The 21,522-nt window shown below is 28.3% G+C and overlaps 2 protein-coding genes across 3 annotated transcripts; one reads left to right on the top strand and one right to left on the bottom strand.

Annotated features, from left to right (window-relative positions):
- The first annotated feature begins 1,522 nt into the window (after positions 1 to 1,522).
- LOC132942765 (52 kDa repressor of the inhibitor of the protein kinase-like) lies at positions 1,523 to 3,236 on the top strand. Its single transcript, XM_061011403.1, has 6 exons — positions 1,523 to 1,887; positions 1,965 to 2,106; positions 2,182 to 2,340; positions 2,414 to 2,609; positions 2,691 to 3,022; positions 3,123 to 3,236. The coding sequence occupies exons 2-6, from the start codon at positions 2,068 to 2,070 to the stop codon at positions 3,234 to 3,236; spliced, it is 840 nt and encodes a 279-aa protein (XP_060867386.1). The 5' UTR covers positions 1,523 to 1,887; positions 1,965 to 2,067.
- Positions 3,237 to 4,467: 1,231 nt separating this feature from the next.
- LOC132943366 (DNA polymerase theta-like) lies at positions 4,468 to 17,081 on the bottom strand. Of its 2 annotated transcripts, XM_061012333.1 has the most exons (26): positions 16,744 to 17,081; positions 16,109 to 16,220; positions 15,868 to 15,983; positions 15,668 to 15,792; positions 15,480 to 15,608; positions 15,198 to 15,402; positions 14,990 to 15,122; positions 14,760 to 14,915; positions 13,998 to 14,210; positions 13,709 to 13,930; positions 13,436 to 13,644; positions 13,199 to 13,369; positions 12,301 to 12,451; positions 11,999 to 12,242; positions 11,817 to 11,943; positions 10,018 to 10,931; positions 9,221 to 9,531; positions 8,960 to 9,150; positions 8,710 to 8,842; positions 8,445 to 8,626; positions 8,292 to 8,384; positions 8,060 to 8,231; positions 6,330 to 6,481; positions 5,988 to 6,252; positions 5,748 to 5,905; positions 4,468 to 5,645 (listed from the first exon to the last, which is right to left on the bottom strand). In XM_061012333.1, exons 1-26 carry the CDS (start codon positions 16,798 to 16,800, stop codon positions 5,520 to 5,522), a joined length of 5,067 nt encoding a protein of 1,688 aa, XP_060868316.1. In that variant the 5' UTR covers positions 16,801 to 17,081; the 3' UTR covers positions 4,468 to 5,519. The 2 variants fall into 2 exon arrangements, 1 of the variants encoding a protein (XP_060868316.1); XR_009664341.1 differs by lacking the exons at positions 4,468 to 5,645; positions 5,748 to 5,905; positions 5,988 to 6,252; positions 6,330 to 6,481 and having other exon boundaries at positions 8,217 to 8,231; positions 8,292 to 8,398.
- Between the last annotated feature and the right edge of the window lie 4,441 nt (positions 17,082 to 21,522).

The raw sequence follows: 21,522 nt of genomic DNA on the forward strand, positions 1-21,522 counted from the left end.
AAGCCATAAGGTATACAGTGAATACATCAAATTTACAGTAGCCAGTAGATACCGACTATACCAACTTACTTTAGTGTCTATACTCTATAGTAACTAGTTTGCAAAATTCCTAGTCAAACATTTTCTCCAAATATACTGCCGAGAACGAAATTAATAATTATTATTTAATATATTTATTAGTTAATTACCTGCAATCAGGTAAATTTACAGGTCAACAATATGTAGATATTACATATGACAATAAAATCTTGTTGTTTTTCAAACTCATAGGTATCATAGGTAGGTATATAATATATATTTAGAATTTTATTATTTTTTTGTGTTAAGCTTAAGATGACGCCTCACCCGCATATGTGGTCTATTATATTTTGATTTTAAAGCGAATTATGAGTATTTTAAAATTAAAAACGCAATAAAAATTAGTAAGGATTAGGTATGTTAGGTACCAAGCCTCTGCCCCCGTTTCCAGCAAAGTCTACACGCCGATAACTATGATTATATATTAGGTATATACCTACCCAGTGGATTATCCAGTACCCCCGAAAATTGTTAAATAATAACAACATTTTCATTAATAAAATTTATCAAAAATTAATATTTAACCCCTCCCCACGAAAAAAATGCTGGATAGTACGCCACTGTACCTACTATATACCTATATCATTGGTTCCTGCTGCACACGCACACACGATATAGGGTACTCAATGGTCGAAATGGCTCAAGATAAGTGAAGCTAGGGATGCCTTACAATTCAGATTTCCTGATATCATCATAACATTCTTCTATTCTTCATCTAACAAAAAAGTAGAGGGATGCCATCCCTCCATCCCCCCCACACTTCGAGCACTGGGGGTACTGAAATATTTATCGCTATAGAATATTCTAATAAACCGAATGTTATAAATTATAATATTACTTACCTATGTCTTACACTAAAGATTATCAACACGTCGTAGTAATTTATTTGTCTGTGCCATAAGACTATCCGAATGTAAATATTCGTATATTCACCATATTATTCAGGAGATATCATAAAATATTTAATATAGGTACCTACCTACCTACCTACCTACAGTGGCGTAGTTATGGGGGGTGATGATGGGGATAGATCCCCCCCCCAGAGCCTTTTTTTTTTTAAATGTTTAATGTATTGACATATAAAATATATATTATAATAATATAATATAATATATTATAATTACGGATTTAATCCACCATGTCCTTATCTTGGCTCTCAAATTATATATTTCGCCTATCATATTATCATTCATGATACATTCATACCATGAACTAAGATAATCTATCTTAGTTCATGATTCATACAATCATAGTACGTGAAACGCAACACCATAGATTAACCAAGTGTTTTTCCTACAAATACAAATTTCTATTTATAGACATCTGTGGTTTTTTCGATACGTAATAATTGTGATGATAAACTGATAACCACTGACGCAAAACGACCGTTGTTTGATGTGACGAGTGACGACGTCTTTTACTACACACGTAATATTATAGTTAATAGTTTTACATAGTTTTCTAATTGTTGACGCCTCTGTGACTGTTTATGTTAAAATTTATATTTCCATAACTGGTGCAGTGATGCTACACGCCTACACATTTAGTATTTTAGTATGAATATCACTAATGAGCATGAGATTAACAAAAGAAAGAATACTATTCTTTCTTTTTTTGTAAAAAAATCAAAAGCTGACGAAGTAAACGAAGATGAGGTAAGATCAGTGTTACATTTAAAAATTAACTTTTAGTAATATTATTTATATAAGTTATAATTATATCAATTTGTTCTATTTAATTGAATCCACTGAGTTAACTTCAATTGAGGATAGTGATGGTCGTGGTCTCCCATCTCAAGTTCCAATTCATGTAAGTTTAGTTATTAATTTATTATACATTTTATAATATGCTTATAGCTTATTGCCTTATGTGTATTTATATAAAAGATTGAAGAACCCTTGAACATACAGCAATATCACAAAAATGATGTAGGTTTATTCATACAAAGAAATTCAATTTACTACAGATGCAAATTTACTACTTAAAGCTATGGATTCTGAGTTTATAGTGTCAGTCTATGTTGTTAAGGTATTTTTTTTTTTTATAAATATTGAAATTAAAACAAGTATCTATAGGTAAAAATGTAATTTCTTATGTATTTAGCTGTTGTTTTCATTTGGTCTTCCTTTATGTAAGCAATTACAAAAAGAAAGGATTGATTTAAAGGAAGCAGTTGACCTGACAAAAGACATTGTTTCAGAATTGAAATCTATGAGAAGCGAATATGATAACGAGTTCAACAAAATATTCCTACAAGCAAAGGTTAAAAAAATTACACAAATATATGTTAAGTATATACTAGTTATTTATATAAACATTTAAAAAAAAAAAATAGGCAATGGCTGTTAAAATGGATATTGAGTTGACAGTCAAACGGTTAAATAAAAGACAAACAAATCGAGCAAATCCATTGTCTGATCAAAAAATGGATGCGGAAACTTACTACAAAATAACTGTTTTTATACCATATGTTGATTATTTCATAACTGAATTGGAAAATAGATTTTTGGCACACTCAGACATTTTCAAAGGTAGTTTAATAATATAATATTATATAGTAATATTAACAAATATTATTTATTAGTGTATTTGAAATTGTTTTACATTTTTAGGGTTTGAGAGTTTATTTTCTTCCAATGTAATTTTGACTGAAGTTGAAGAAACTTCATTTAAGAAATTGGTTGAATTTTACCAACCAGATGTGGAAAACTTAGATATTTTACTGGTTGAGCTAAAGTTGTGGAGGCACAAACTAAGCAGATCATCTTATACTGTATCAAAATCAGCTCTTCAAGCGCTTATTGAATGTGATGCTAATCTATTTCCTAATATATTTATATTAATCAAAATTTTATGTACATTGTCTGTATCCACTACAACACCTGAGCGGATGTTTTCATCCCTAAAAAGAATAAAAACATATTTAAGAAATACCATGTCTGAAGTAAGACTAAAAATCATTAACTTTTTATTCATTGTCATAAAACGATTGTCATTACATTTTCATAATAATTAATTAATAATCCTTATTTGTTATTAAACAGGATCGATTGAATGGATTAACTATGTTGGCTGTCCACAAAAACGTACACATTGACACAGAGGAGATAATAAACGAGTTAGCCAAAAAACCTAGGATATTGGATTTTATTTTATAAATTATAAAATTTATGGAAATAAAATTTTTGTATTAATGTAACTGTGTATAGAATTATGTTTAAAAAAAAAACCTGTTAGGGAGGTGTGGGGGGCTTTGGCCTCCACTTTACGTTTATTCAATTAATTAAATATCCCCCCCCCCAGAACCAAATCATAACTATGCCACTGCCTACCTGTCTATAGACTCGTCTCATTGAAATGGAAAGCGTGTTGTTTGATTATTATTGTTTGTTTTCATTAATTTGGGGGCAACTGCAATGATAATATTATTATCATCATTCATCAGTCATCATTCACTAGAGACGTATCATTATTTTCACGGCTCGGGGCTTATTCTCTCTCCTCCCTTTATTATTATAAATGTCAATCACGATTAATATTGTATAGGTACCTACAATGCCATATCGCCATGTTAGGTACTATATTAGGTATAAAGTGAAATAGACAAACTGAAAAAAAAAAATTCAACTTATGGAAAAGTAAACATATTTTATTAAAAACGAATTTAATCACAGCCACGGTCTTGTAAGACCATGATCTCAGCCCTCAGGTTACAAAGATCTAATCGGTGCATAAGAACAAGATAAAAAAGGTTTTCCAACAAGTTTACAATATTTGTTAACAATTATAAACGCAAAATAAATGTACCGCTCAGGGCGATCGCATCCAAGCCCTCTAAATACTTCTCCATTCCCATTTCTCAGCGTATAATACGAGTAGTTACTTACTTATGCATACAGCCTTACAAGTTACAGGATGATTTTCCATTCGTCTTAAAAACAACGCTGTGATATAGTCGCGTTATACAGCCACACAGGGTGATACACTAAGCATGATCACTCGCATTATTTCGTTCAATTTATTTTTTATTCAAATACTGATATTCGGATTTTTTAAATATACTTAAACACCGTATTTCCAAATTCTTGAGACTTTTGTACTAGGTACTTAAAAAGTGCCCTATGATACACATACTTCTGTAACCTAAAATATAAGAAGACCCTCTTTTCACCATAAATTATTCAGTGCATATTATATTATTTAATGTTGACATAGGTAGGTTACATAATTCAAAATTTTAACAAGTAGGTACCTAGCCAGTAGGTACTTTCCAACTTTTTCAGTTATTTAATTGTTTATAGCTTATAATATTAAGTAATAAGGATAATAGCCTTTATAAATGGTTTTGCAAAAATATAAAATACTTGTTATATTGAATCTAGTAGGTATTTACACATTTATACTTGGATCATTTTTACAAATTATAAATGTTGTTATTACGTCTTATATTTGCAAATCTTTTTGCGTTCTCTTCTTACTAATGTAAATTTTAGATTCTGAGCGGTACGATGAGTGTATTGATTTTACAATGATGTGAGTATTTTTATTTGTATCTGCAGTGTACAATAATAAGTAGTCGAAATAATGCTTCGATTTTCAACTTCAGTATCTTGTTCAATGGTACATTGGGGAGGTCAACATTTAAAATTACCAGTAGTTTTCAAAAGCACCGGGAAAACCAAATAAAAAATTAAGGAAAATAGGGAATAACCTAACCTAACCTAACCTAACCCGAAATCGAAAAAAATATTTTTGGTTTCAAGCCCTGGTCGGAACCAACGCTGTAGTCAGCTCGGCTACTCCGTCCTCCCAAAAAAATATTGTTAAATTAAAATACTAATAATAATTTAATAAAATAAAATCTATACACAATATTTAATATTCTAAAATAAGTATTACATAAGTTATATACTTTACATCCCGATTAAAATATTAAAAAATATTTTAAAAACCCTATGAATATTATCATTTAAATAAAATTGTATTAAAAATAATACACAGATAATACAATCTTTCAAAAGAATAAGATTTTTTAAAGACTAGTTAACATTAACACACAATAATGATTTTGGCTAATTCAATAATATAAAAATCAATTGTAACTAAATATTTGATAAAAAAAATTGTTTTTAAATATAAAAATAAATATTATTTAATAATAATTAAATCAGTCCAACTAAAAAGTGTTTCGATGATTTAAAAGCATGCAAAATATGACACTAATTTAAACATAAATTACACAGTGAAAGTAATAAAAATGATAAAATAACTAAAATAAGTTAACAAAATCAATGTGTTAAAAAAAATTATTTCCGAGATAATTAAATTTTTAGACTAATAGACATAATATATATTTATTTTTTTTTATCGAATAAAAACAAATAAATAAATATTTGTGTTAGTTAAAATAGTTGACAATAATAAACTGTAAAATGAGATCATTATTTTAAATCACCCCATGAAGAACCCTTTCTCAATTTTACTGGCAAAGGTACGCATAAATTAACTGCAGTTTCCATTGTTTTAATAATTGTTGAACAAGCTTCATCAAGAATTGTATTTTCAACCTGAAAACGTTACAGAATAGTTCAATAACTTAATAGTTGAATACATTTATAAAACAAGAGAAGTATTATTAATACAATGTGAAATGTGAATATAATACTAACATCAAAAATTAGTTCATCGTGCAAATGCATAACTAAATGTACACGTGTATTGAGAACACCTTGGTTGATAATTTTATCAACTTTAATCATTGCCATTTTTGTAACGTCGGCAGCACTTCCTTGAATAATTGTATTAATTGCTTGACGTTCCACTTGAGCTAATAATAACGTATCATAACAATAATGATAAAATATATTTTATTATTTTGCAAATACAAGACTAAAAGAATAAAAACATACATTTGATCTTTGATACTTCACTGTTTATATCTGGGAAATGTCTGATTCGTCCACTCAATGTCTTCACCAACCCCATTGACCTGCACTGTAATACACATTCATTAAAATATTTGTTGACACCAGGAAATGTTCTTTTGAATTCTGATATTAGTTTATGAGCTTCATCTTGTGTAATATTCAAAGTTTCACTTAGAGTTACTGCACCCATGCCGTACAACATACCATAGCAAACTTGTTTGGTTTTTTGCCTAAGTTCATCACATACCTGAACACACAAAATAAGAATATATATATAACACGTAACATATAATGTAAGAAATACAAATATACATTTACACAAACCTCAATCTCTGGTATATTATGCCATTTAGAAGATAAATTTATAAAAACATCACCGGGAGATGTGAGAGCTGATAACAATATTGAGTCTTTAGATAAATGAGCGAGTACGCGTAGTTCAATTTGACAAAAATCTACGGATACCAAAGTTTGATCTATAACATTTAAATTCCAAAATTAATTTTGTTGTTTTAATATTTTTAATATGTGCAACATTAATTACGATTTGTATAGATTAATATATAAATTAATTAATGACAAATGGAAACAGCATTTTCACTAATTTTCACAACTTTTTTTTCAACACTGTATATTATCTAGTGGTAGTTTTGGGCCAAACATTTAATTTTCAACAAAACCAATAATAATGTGAAGAAATTTATTATATGAGTTAAAAAAAAAAATAAATAGATATAATAATATATCTTGCGATTAATTATGTACTGCAGTGGGGATCATAAGCATGCGCACAGGGGGGGCCGAAGGAGCCGTGGCCCACCCTGCGACACCTACCGAAATTTGTATACATAGTAATACATGATCTAAACATCACGATTTTTGATTTTTTAAATCATAAAACATTAAATAGGTAGGTGAAAAATAACATTAATAGTTGATACCCAATGATAATTTTATATAATAATAAATTAAATGTCTTTAAAAATAAAATTGATAACATATTACCATTACAGATTGCGGAATTGTATTTAAGACTGTGTTGACAATTAAAATATTTCTTATTTAATTTTTGAAAAATATGTATCTGTTTTTTATCATATGAATGATTTATGCCTTAAATAGTGGGTGATTATGAGTAGGTAAATTAAAGTATGTAACATTTTAATTGTTTCTTTCATTGGAGTTCAGGTTTCTTAATCTTTATTGACTTAGCATGTCTGTGCACGCCTATGGTGGGGATTAACCAATTTTTCTTAAGGCATGCCAAGAATTTTAAAGTTTCCTCTAAGACTTTAGTTTATAGAACTAAATTGATATTTGTAATGTACTAATGTATAATGTTAACTTAGTGTTCGTGCAATAAATATGGTAATATTTAATATTATTTCTATTACTAAACGATGTAGGTAACAAAGAGGATACGGCGATACATGTCCATGTCTGATTATCAACGTATTTAATTAACAATAAGCAATAGGAAATGAAGAAATATCCATTTATATTTTATTTTACACGTATTAAATTTTTGGATAAATGTATAAATTAATTATTTTTTAATTTTACAATTTTTATTTAATACTTTTGCGGTCGGTGGTTGAGCACTCCTGATGACCTGATATCATTAATTTTTATAAGATATTTTATAAAAAAAAACATAACTAACAAGATAGTTCATTAGACTAAAATTGGAATATAGATTATTGTATTGTATAATAATTGGTTACTGTTCACTATTAATAATATTGAAATAATTTATTGTATCCTTAATAAAAACATATCAAAATAAGTATAAACTAAATGAGTCAGGAACCTAATAAATAAATTATTAGAAAATCTCAAAAACAACATAATATAATCAATTTTCCAATTATACCAAATTTGTTATGCACACAACATAATTAGCAGCTACCATTAATACAAAGCATAGGTTGAGCAAAAAAGTTGATAATTTTAATCGTGCTACGCTTGTTGTGTGAGTTTCTATGTGAAAGTTACTTATTAACAATTTATAATAAAAATAATTAATATCCAATAATAATATCAATGAAACTGACCTGACTTTGGCACAAACGCTGATCTCAAACTTAGAATATCATTCTCAATGACATAGTCTTTAGGTATATTTTGTAAATTGGGTTCATGCATACTTATTCTACCTGTATTCGAATATGTATTGCTGTCACAATGAACACGATCATTCTGTATTGTTAAATACATATTGATATGCTACAAAATGAAAAATTAATAAGTAACTGCTTTCAAAATATTTAAGTTTACTATACTTACAGTGTTTCTAAGACAGCTTAATTTTCGCCAATTTTTGACCAATTCAACCAGTATATGTGAAGAACTATCAGTTAACTTCAATTTTTTTTTTACCTAGTCAATAAAATCTAAATATTGAAATCTATTGTTAAAGAAAATAACTTTTACACTTACTTTGGCCCATTCTAATGTGGATTGCATGTTAAACCTGGTTCCAGATTGTTCAAAACCTTGTTCAGAAATGTTGGCCATTAGCTTATTTACTGTATCATTTAACTCTACCAAATGTTCTTTGTTTAGACCAAAACCATACAGTTCCATTTTTGCCAAAATAATTTGTATAGGCATCTCTATATCTAATAGTTAATTAATAAATAATTATTATTGCAAAAATAAAAAATATTTTCTGATGTGAACTTCTTGATGTAAATAATTTTACCTTTGAATGTTTTGTAAATATATATTTGTTTAAGTTGCTGTCTTAAAGTTGACATTAATTTAAGAGTGATAAATGCATTAAAAACTGCATCATTAGTTTGTATTTTTCCTTGAAAGTTTAAATTCCATTGAACCTAACAGAATTTTTTGATTAATAGAATTCAATTATGAATATATTTATAGATAAACAGAACAATTTTAATTAATAAAAATAATAAATAGTATATGAATATATAGTGTATACAAATTACCAAGTTATTTAATGAATTTTTTGGTTGACCGTTTATTAGCCAATCAGCTACAAAAGGGTCTCTGAATTTGCAAACAGGTTTAATATTGCAACATTGAGAGATAATTTTGTAATTTAATTTAGCATCAGTTATGTTGACAGTTAAATTTTTATTGGACAACAGCTTTTTCAATAGACTTACACCAGATGGACCTATTATAAAAAAAAAATAAAGGCATTTTTATGGTTAAATAAGATTATTTAACAATAAAAAGAAACATACCAGTCTTATTGAAATCTACATAATGTACAACAGTTTGTTTGTACCACGTAATAGCAAATGCTTTTAATACTTGGTTATTAAATTTGAATAATTTTGTATTTTTATTATTTTCTAAACTTCGTCTTACAATTCTAGCACCAATTTTCTGTTCTATGTTAATTTCTGTACATACATTCAAAGCTAATGATATTTCTTTTCTGCGCTTAATATCTGGAAAGTAATCTCGGGCAAACAAATCAATATTTTCCACAAGTTTAGTTTTATATGCCCATGTATCAAATTTTGAAGCATCAGGTTTAATTGGAGACTCTCTAAAAAAATAAGAAATAGATAAATAGACGTATAAAGATTTAGAAAATTGAATAACTAGTCACTAGTCATAGATGTAACTTGTAGGGAGGGGGGGAGGTAAGTCCACTCATTTTATAGTATTAAACTTAATTTTTTAAAATACCTATTATGATTAATATTAACCCAAAAAAAGGAAAATATTTAATACAATTGTATTATATTTGTATGAGGACTATGTTATGCTATGATGGTTAACTTTTGATGATCATTTAAGATGAATCATTTGGCGTCAATAAAAAATGAACAATATAAACGTGAAATCATTAAAAATTATCATCTACATTGAACAATGAACAAAGTTGAGTAGTGATCAACTTTTGTTCATTTAGAGTGAATTGTGAAAATGTGGCATCGTAATATCTTATTTTGCTATCAAAAAATGTCTGAACTCCAGCCTCCCAACTAAAAGGCCTGGTTACACCCACGGATCTAGCACATAATCATACTTGTGAGGAGATGGTCCACTGGATGAAGTGTCTTGGGAACCTGCAATCATGTCTTCAGTGTCGGATATAGTTAAATCTTTACACGTCATGACAACAACATTACTTTTCTTTGGCGATATTATCGTATTTGACATTGAATTAAAAGAATCTTGAAATGCCAATTGCATTACACTTTCACTCATTTCTTTAGATATTATGTTCATAGTTGTATTCGTTTTGCCATTTCCATTCAGTAGTTGATCAAGTTGTGTGTCAATCCTTATTGAATCTGGAAACATTGTGCTTTCAAAAGAATTACTTATCTCAGGAGGTTTACAGAGACTTGTTGAGGGTTCATAAATTTTTTTATATTTTGGTTGAGGTTCTATAAAAATATCATTTAAACAACCATTTTCTGTTTGATAGTCTTCTTCTCTTTTTCGTTTTTTGGACCCAAAATCTCTTTGACTCATTTCCAAAATAATTTCTCCTCCGATATTACAATCCCATTTCTCTTCTAGTTCTTTAGGTGTTTTGATGTTAATTAACTCGGCTAAATATGAATCACTTATTGATTTGTTACTAAGATTACCTGAGTTATATTTTTGACTAACGTTTACAGTAATACTAAATTTAGTATGTTCAAAAGACCCTTCAAAAAGATCCAAACTTTCTCGCTTATAATCTTTATTAGTTACTTCTTCTATTTTAGCATTTTCACAATCAGATTCAGCAAATAATTCAACACTTTTTGATGAACTTGATAAATTTTGAACAGAAACATTTACCAAAGATTTCATTGATTTGTTGCTTTCTTGACTATTTTCAATGACAGTAACATCTCTTGACGTAGGACGTATCTTCACAGTCGTATCTAAATCTTCTTCTTCATTATTACCTTCGACCCAACTTGCTGATTTAAGACCAAGTTCTCTCTATAATATAAAAAAAACTAATTAATTAATAAATAATGTTAATATATATTATAAAACATATATTAAAAATTAATATTGTTTAACAATTTATTCAGTAAAAACCAAAGAGGATCGAGCCACACTCACATATCTTTTCTTTATCTTACAGGAGAGTAACAACAAATTTATATTCAGCCTTTCTTATATGGCTTCATTAGCTTTAACACTTTTATTTTAAAGCTTGTTATAATAATATTATTTATATAAAATATCGCAATTTCAAAATATTCATAACTCACTTAAAAAACTAAAATACAAAAAAAAACAGCTTCACCAAACCTAGTATTTTGTAATAATAGTAAATTCAGTATTCACTCTAATATTTAAACTAACAAACTAAATTAAAATGGCCGAATGTTAATTTTTTAGGTTACGCACTATAGTGTATACTGTATAATATGTATAATATAATATGTTGTACATCTGAACCAAGAACAATTAAACTTCAATGTATTAAATTATAATTATGTAATTCTACAATGTTGTCAATATCAATTGCACATACGTTTCTATCGATTCCACCTCACCTCAACTATTTGTTTGATGTCTTGCTAATAGATGGAGAGAGTATGTAACAATAACAACTGGATTTATTTTGTTTATTTATTTGAACTTTGGACATGACTATCTATACTCAAATACTTTTAAAAAGTACTTTTTTACAAGACTGACTACGCACTTTTAAGACTTATGTACACTGTACAGCATATTATACTGGTGAATTACTGAGACATCCTCTAAAGCCTAAATATTTCATTGAAGTTATATTTCTATTAATGGTTCAAATCATAAAACCAAAATGTACGTGTAAACATTTTATTTAGTACACTATACATTGAATCTTACTTTTAAAAGATGCCTTGCTTCATTTATGATAAATATAGCAGCTTCTTTTTCATTAAGAGCAAAACGTCCAGCCAACCAAATGTTCTTTCGTTTGTCCTCATCATTGGTATTATTATTATTTGTATTACTAAAAATGAATTTTAAGTTTTAAATGTAGTCATAAGCTATTTAATTATGCTTACCTTTGATATGGAATCGCCTTGGTAAGGGTACGCTGCACTAATCGCAAATCGGCTAATGCTAGTTCAGGAATGTTTTGTATTCCTGCATTATACAATGTTCGGGCAGTGATAGAGTTCAAACAGTCCAATCGTAATAACTCAACAAGTTGTCTCTGTACACCAAACTGTAGTCTTTCAGAAAACTGTGATATTAATAATTCTAAGGATGACCAACCAAGTCTTTTACAGAACTGTGTTACCATGCCTAAACAGAATAAAATAAAATAAAACCTACAAAATTAAAACATTATAATAAATCTTACCTGCAAAAGTAGAAGATGATTGCTGGAGACTTTGCAGAAGACCTTTAGATGTACCATACTTTGAAACTACAGTATTAATGGGAATTTCATTTATTAAATCGTGTAGTAAGAGTGTTGTATAAAATCTTCTATGAACAGCTAATTTATGTTTCTAAATACAAAAACAATCAGTTAATTATTTTTCAAAAATTTAAAAATTAAACTAGTATGCCAGTTTAAATTTTATGTTAACTATGCTCTATTCTCGTTAAGAAGGAACCTTGACTGCTGATTTTGTACGCAGGAGCGTGGATTATCTACACAGATAGTTCACTCAGTGGGGGAGGAGGGGAAATAAGTGTTGTATGACCACCAACCAAAATAAATTGGTTGCCGTCTAGGTTCCTTCTTAACGTGATTGGAGTATAGGTTAGTACAACATTTTTGTATGACACATACTGCAAACTTAGGGTAGGTTTCAAAAATGTCCTGTAGCGACTTACTAAACTGTTAACCGCTAACAGTTCTAATAAAAGTGGGTGTTACTTGAACGCCCAATTGTGCTAATGGTTCTGTAAATTATTGATTACCGGACCTGTTAACTACAGATCGGATTTTGGTTCGGTAATTTACAGATCAATAAAATATCATTGATGTTATCAATGTTATTGGTGGTTTAATTTATTTGGTAATTGCGGTTATCAATAATTTAATATTTCTTTATGCAACACTAGCTTAGTTTAACACAAATATTAACTTTATAGAATGAATAAATTACAGGGCCGGTAATAAATGTACAGACTGTTCTTTATGCAACCCGCCCTTAAAATATTTGAACAACTTTTTAGTTTTTGTCAACTACATCACAAATACATTTGATTGTTCACAATTTTCTCTAAAAATTAAATGAATAACATACATCTGAAGATGTACTAAAACTGGTTCCAGTCATAGCCTTAACAATGAATCCCTCTTCAATACCGATCATGTCTCCAACTTTGCGCATAGAATGTGGTAACTTTTCCCACACATGAAGAACTCTAAACCAATCCAAATGTCCAATTTGATCACTTACTGAATACGGTGTAATCTAAAGTACGATATATTGATTTTTATTTACAACTATATAAAAATGTATATAAATAATCCATCTTACCAAATAAAGTAAATGAAGTTCAGAGTCAAGGACAAAATTTTGCCTTGCTCTATCTAACTCTTTGATCAGTTTTAGACCAATTTCAGGTGTAACAGATGCTGCAAGACACGCTTGACCTAGATTGGTGGGAGATAATTTATTGTCATTTTCTCGTACAAATTGATGTTCGATTAATAATTTTAGACACTCATTAATTGGAGATTCATTCACTAAAAAAATATTCAACATCAAACTTCTAAGTAAAGACATTTAATTATTATGATGAATTCTTACAGTTTTCACCATTTGATATATAAAGTAATGTACACTTAATATACTCAAAAGCTTCTTCTGTAGTACAAACAACGCAACCGGCAACCACTTCCAACAGTGCTCGTTTTAAACAGCTAGAAAAATCTCCAACGCCTAAACAACTTTTAATTGGAGGAAGGTTTTGAGTAGCTATTTCTTCACCCATTCGCCGTTCATTCTCATTACATATTAAATAACTTTCTCCTAAAATAAAAATAAAAATAAAATATTTAAAACTACAAAAAAATTAACAAACCCGAAAATAACAAACCAGCAGTATCAACACCCATACGACCAGCGCGTCCAATCATCTGTCGATACTGTAAAATATCAATAGGAAATCCATGGCAATGTGGTGATCTTACTATCACTCTACGTGCAGGCAAATTTACACCAGAGGATAAAGTTGATGTGGCAATTAATACTCTAACTATATTTTGCTTGAATGCACCTTCGATTATGTCCCTTTCGTCCATTGTAAGACCTAAATGAAATTATGAATATATTAAAACTTACTATGCAAGTTCATCATTTTTCACTTACCTAAATATTAATAGTAAATAAAAAATTAATTATAGTACAATAACAGTCAAGTTTGAAGAAAATGTTATTTTGTTTTACTACGATTTCAAGTCCAAAAATGTAAAATACATTCACACTTCACAGACCAACCACTGTCTGAACATATTATTATTAACTTAAAAAAGCAGTAAATACAAATTTTGTAAAAACTGTTTAAGAGGAAGTCATGTGACCCCCATGTGTTGTCTCCATCTTACAAATGTACAACATAGAAAAAAATGTTTAGCGCGGGACATTTTTACTCCTAATGTATTTATAGTAGAATTACCAAAATTCCACAACACATAGGGGGACATTATCTGTGTTGTAGTGTTTTTATCAATTGGTTAACAAAAATACATGAGTGTTGTCCCGCACTAAACTGTTATTATTGCTATGATGTACATTTGTAAGACAGAGACAATACATGTGGGTGTGATGTCTTTTCAAGGAAAATATAATAAAATATCACCTGCATGATGAAAAGCAACACCAAATGATATGGTTTTACTTAAATCAGTTTCAAGACCAACGGGACACCTCCTAAGCTGCTCCAATACATCTCCTAGACTTTCTCCATTTAATTGATTCCGTAAATCAATTCCAACTTTTGATTTATTATCTCCACCTGTAATTAATACAAATTATAAGATAATATTTTATTTTTACCATCATTTTTCAAGTATTAAAAAAAAAAAATACCTAAATGTTTAATTTCAGACGCAATTTCAAGAGCTAAAGATTCACACCATTTTTTTGTAAAACAGAATATTAATATTGAATACCCTTGAAGAATTGTATCAATACACAAATATTTTACATCATCTGGATCATTCTAAAGAAAAAATCATAAATATTTGTATAAAATATAGTATGATTAAACTACAATTTTTAATTTATTGTTCATTACTTTAATCGCAACACTGGGTTCAATTGTATGACTTAAAGAAAGATTGTTGGCATTATACACATTTTTACCAATTTTTAAATATTCCTTTAAAGGAACTGGACGAAAATCTGTGTGATATAATGTAGCATCTAACCATTTTGCAAGAATGTCTAAATTTGGCAATGTAGCAGACATACCAACAATTTGAATCGATAAATTACTTCTACTGTAATCAAATATTTTAAAGAAAAAATATACATAGATAAATAAACAAACAAAATATGATTTTAATAAGTAACTTACATTTTAGACATGTACTTGATTTTTGTTAGCAATAATTCTAGTAGGTAGCCTCTATTTGAATCACCTAGCATATGTAGTTCATCTACAACTATACAACCGACATCTTGCAGTCCATCTTCCTCTATTAGGCTAAAATCAAAATCATTATCGTTGATTTTATAAACATTAATTTTTACTATAAAGCTTACCGATTTATTATGCCATTGGCTTTTTCAATAGTAGCAATAGCAACATTTACAGAACGTAAACCACCAGTCGGAGTATAACTGCCCATAAATCCAGCAACTCTTTTGTTTGTTCCTTCAAATAGTTCCTATATTAAATAATTAATCATTATTGACTATTAATTTAATACAAATGTTAAAATAATTCAATAAAAAAATTTTACTTGAAAATATAACATTTTTTCTCGTACAACTGATACAAATGGAAGGATTATTAAAACTTTTTTATCTCTTTCAAGTACTGTCTGCATTGTTAATAATTCGGCAACCATAGTTTTTCCTAAAACAATTGTTAATAAAATCTATTTTATAAAAGTTATAAACTACTACCAAAATATAATAAAATAAAAAGAATAGCCTTAAGCTTAGAAAAAAAGTGAAATATTAAATGAATAAAATTTTAACCAGCTGACGTAGGTGCCGAGTACACCAGATTTCTTCCGTCCAAAACCCCGTCACTAGTTAGACATTCCACTTGCCAAGGAAACATTGACACAATACCTCGTTTTTTATAGTTCTAAAATAAATAAAATATTATGTTATACTCTGCTTATGATCAGAGACAACGATTCAAATATGATTAAAAGGATGCCACTGGTGTGTGTGTTGTTTCCGTCTTAAAAATGTGGGTAAAATTAATATACACTATACAATATAGAAAATTGAAGTTCAAAAGAACCAATTTTGGGTTGTTAGTTTTAATATAAGAGTGATTTTACATGTTATGAAACATAGGTAAGAACATTATCTGTGTTAGTACATCTGGTTTTTATAGATATTTCAATTTTCAAGTTAGGTAGTTATGCAAGATATTCAATATAATAATGCTCATATAATGCTTAAAAGATAAAATATCATAAAAAAATCTTACGTAGAAACAATAATGTTCTTACTTTTAAATTCGAAAATAATTCACTAAAATGTTAAAGCTAATAACAAAAAATTGGTTCAACCGAACGTAATAATTTGTCTATGATGTACATTTCGACATTTCTAAAACATATGCTGGTGTGGCGTCCTCTTAAGTATAAAATATTTACTTCTACGATTTGGTCAGGCAAACCCCATGAATCAATATTGCACAAATCGTCAGTCATTATAAGTTGTGTGTTAAATTATATAAAATTGATTATGAAATACAGTAACGTGTAAATAAAATGAAACTGGTAAGGACTAATTAATCATAATTCGCTGTGAAAGAGACGGAGCCACAGGCATTATTAATTTTTATTGATATTTTTTAATTGTTTCAGACGACGACACTACGATAGTACTATTGTACTACCTACGACCTACGTAGTAAGTAACTAAGTAGTAAGTACATTGTACATTTAGTAAAATATGTAATTTATTTCTTATATACTAATGTTATTGTTTACTTTTGTTGACACACTTAATTATCAAATATGCCACAACGAATGATAAGGGAAATGTTAAAAAATCAAAATACAGATAAGACTGACATTTTGGCGGAATTTATAATTTTTGACACCATGAAATAATCGAAAATCAAAATTCGTTAGATTAGAATTCACGGTGAATTTGGTTAATTTGGTGATTTGGTAACCGTCACTTATACTGCAGTTACACCACAGCTCCACAAATTCCGACGATAGTGAAGTTATCCCCACCAACTCGTCCAATCGACTCCAAACCGGTGTCAATATTTTGCAAATTAATTGCAAATAATTGCAAATTGGGTTTTGACATATTCGCAAAATTGAAACAGACGCCGCAAAAAGAAATTTTCGTTTGGTGGAGCTAAATTCACTCAGTCCCACCAACTCTCCGATAGACTTAAAACTCGTGTCAATATCTTGCAAATTAATTGCAAATAATTTCAAATTGATTTTTAGAATTTGCAAATCAAAATTGTAATTTTGGGGAATTTTTTGCCAAATTTAGTCAGCCCCACCAACTCGTCCGATCGACTTCAAACTGGTGTCAATATTTTTCAAATTAATTGCAAATAATTGCAAATTTGGTTTTGGTATGAATAATATGTTTAAATTGATTTAGACCGGTTTGCAACACCACCCGTACTCCCGAAAATATGGTTTCCCGATGTACGTGCCAAGGTATCGCCTATATAATTGCGATACCCAATTTGCAATTAATTTGCAAAATATTGACACCGGTTTGGAGTCGATTGGACGAGTTGGTGGGGATAACTTCACTATCGTCAAATTCCGACGAGAATTGCGGAAAAAAAACACCCCACTAGGAAAGAAAATTCCCAGTAGCATTATACTGGGGATTAACTAACTTAATTGGAAATACACATAAGCGTGCGCAAACCTCTGAATCAGGTATGGCTTAATTCAATCTGATCACCCACCCCGGCATACAATAAAAAAATTATAAAAATTTTCACTACAAACTTTTAAGTGACCCTTTTGTTGGTGACTGGAAAATGTAAACAATTAGTTTCCATTATTTCACACATACAAAATTCGTCAATATTGATTTAAAATTTTAACCAAATATAATCTAACAAAACAATTCAAAAATGTTCAAAATATAATATTATATAATATTAACAGTATTGTTAATTAACATTAATATTTATTTATTATTATAAATAAAAGTTTATATCAGCGGAGTAGTGGACATACATTTCGTGGGGTAACCCCGTATCACTCCACTCCGCTCATCAAAACTTTAAATACTTATAACGCATAAACTACTCTCACTAAATTCGATTTTTTAATACTTGGAAAAATATTCGGCTTTGGAATATGAAATTAAAACTCCATGTAATCATTAAAAAATTTAAAAAAATTTAAAAATATAATTTTTTAATAACAAAGTGGTTTTTTAAGCGACTTAAAACTATGTAAAAAATATTTTCAAAAACAATTACACTTTTTGAAATAGTGAGTGTTCTATTTTAAATTATATAGTAAGATACATACACAAAAGTTTTTAGTATCTCGGGTAAACACAAACGGTTAAAAACTAAAAAGGCTATATATACCTACTTTTAGTCATATCTTCATAAGGTACCAACCCATCCAGGTATATACAAATCTCAGGTGGGGCTAAAGCCCAATCAGCACTACCCGTGCGCACGCCTATGGAAATACATATAAAAAAAAAAATATGCTAGTGCAGCATTTCAAATCCTGGGATTCCGCGGAGATCACTTCAGAGTTCCGCGAAACTCTCATTAAATTTGAAATGTCGAGGTCCTGTTTGTGTGTTATTTAAAATATTTTTTGAATTATTTACAGTATACATTATTATTATTTGAAATCATTATTATTTTTATTGCAAATAATCCTTACATACAATGACGCTAAAAATGACTATTAAAATTGAAACTATCAATTGAAACAAAGTAGGGGTTCTAATTGTCGAGCTGTAATAACTTATTGTTGAAAGCTAAATAAAAAAATCTAAAAAAGTAAAAAAAAAAGTAAAGTATATATCCCCAGATTCGACAATAAAAGTGGACATAAAAAAGGTTTCCACGGATAAAAATGTAAAAGAAACGCTGTGTTAGTGAAATAGTTAAGCGTAGGTGGTTTTTCAATAATTTTAAGATAAGATATGACCATTTTTAATTTGTAATATTTTAAATACCTACCCATATCTTGCTTGAAAAATTGGTATGGATAAATTTCTGACGCTTAACTGCTTGAGCACAGATAATATTCTTACCTAAAATTAGATAATATATATAGGTCAATTCACTAATTCAATCTAATATAGTAATATCACTATAAACAAGCGAATGAAAATTTGCCATGTCGTACGTGTGTAAGACGCGTGGAGACAACAAATGCATGAGTTATGTCCTCTTAAATAAGTTTAAAATATTATGTTGATTGATGTTATTCAAAAAAGTAATAAAAAAAAAAGGTGAGCAAGTCGATGTCGCTATCTGCTGTACAGTAGGTTACAAGTAGATAACTGTATAATGCATGCGGTATTACATTTGAATTCAATGATAGCTAATATCATTGTATACGAACAACGATTCTGAGCGGTGAGTTGACGGTTTGCCTATGTGGATATTTTATATTATATTAATTATATTGTTATTACTTATTAGTTATTAACTTATTATAATTAATACGGTTGCCGGTAAATTGAATTAATATTATAAAATTACAACAAAATAACTAAAATCGTTATTCTTGGTTATTTATGATATGTAATTACCTCCAAATTTGAACATAAAATTAAAATAACTATAAAAAAAACTGTGTTCTTATATTTTAGAGATTTTCTGGTTACAGAATGACCTACTTACGTGGACCCTTGTCGTAAGTTTTCAATCTTTTGCTACAAAAGTTGAACATTTTATAAGTTTTTAACTAAAAAATCATTTAAAAATTTAAAATTTGATAAATGTTGTCAAAAATCGAACTTTAAATGCTTATAAAAAAAATTATGTAGTTTGAATATTTTTCAACTGCTATGTTTTAAGAAATATATCAGGTGCATTGTATTCAATTTTGACGCTTTTGGCCTAACAAATAAAATTGTATTGATCTTTATAGAAAAAAAAACTAAATAAATTGATATTGGAAATTGTCCGTAAAGAGCTCAAAACAAGTCAAAATATTTTGAAAATTTTATCAAGTATAGGAATTTATAAAATAAACATGTGATATAAATCTCAAATGTCTACGGTTATTCGTTTTTGAATTACAACAAAATAAGAAAATCGTTACATAAGAGAAATCGAGTAAATATCCAATGTTGTAAAAATTTGAATTTCAAACGTTCATAAAAATTTAATTTGACTTTCTTATGGAATTTTTTTTTTTGATACAGGTATATATTTATAGTCGGTTGATAACCTTAGAAGGTATTACATTTTAAAATCTTAGATTTAAAAAGAAAATTTTTTAGGAATTTTTAACTCAAAATAATTTGCACATTATCGTGATTTTTACACCTTATGTTAAAATTTGAACTTTAAATGCTTACAAAAAAAAATTGTGACTGGATTTTTAATATTTTTTTGAAATGACCCTAAACAGTTCAAAACAAATCTAAATATTTTAAAAATTGCATCATGTACAGAAAATGCTAATATAAATAACCAGTAAAAATGTCAAGTCACTATTGTTTTAGAGTAACACCAAAAACCAAAATCGAGTTTGTCGAAAACCGTAAAAATTGAAAATTCCCAGTTTTCCTTAATTTTTATTTTGTTTTTCTTGCTTTTGAACACTAATGGGAATAAGGGAATATACCTCCCCAATGAATCAACTAATTAGATTCACTTTACCATCAAACAAGATACTGAAGTTCAAAATCGAAGCATTATCGACTGCTTATCGTTTACACGCAGACACAAATAAAAATAAACATCATTGTAAAATCAATATATTCATCGCTCCGCTCAGAATCTTAAACATACCTATACATTTTTAAAAATGTTCTTTTTTAACGACTACAATTAAACCATATTTTATCATTACGTATATTATTGTTTACCTAAACTCGGATTCGTGGCATAATTTTTTAGTATAAAACAATTTTTTTTAAATTATATGCAATAAATTTAATTTCTGCTATATAATTTATAAAATAATTCTTATAAATAATTTATGTTTAATTATTATTATTATTATAACCCTAGGTATCGCGACTGACTATATAGGTAATATCATATGGCTAAATATATTTAACCATAGGTAATATAATCACATATATATATATACTACCAATTACCATCACTTATATTATTTAAATACAATTATTATTATAAGCCTCAGTATCGTGACATACATTTTTTTATAATATATAATATATTTATAGTTATATAGTTTTTTTAGGGTATAAGACAATTTTTATAAAAC

This window comes from Metopolophium dirhodum, chromosome 4 (assembly GCF_019925205.1).
Source record: "Metopolophium dirhodum isolate CAU chromosome 4, ASM1992520v1, whole genome shotgun sequence".
In the NCBI taxonomy this organism is placed as follows: domain Eukaryota; kingdom Metazoa; phylum Arthropoda; class Insecta; order Hemiptera; family Aphididae; genus Metopolophium; species Metopolophium dirhodum.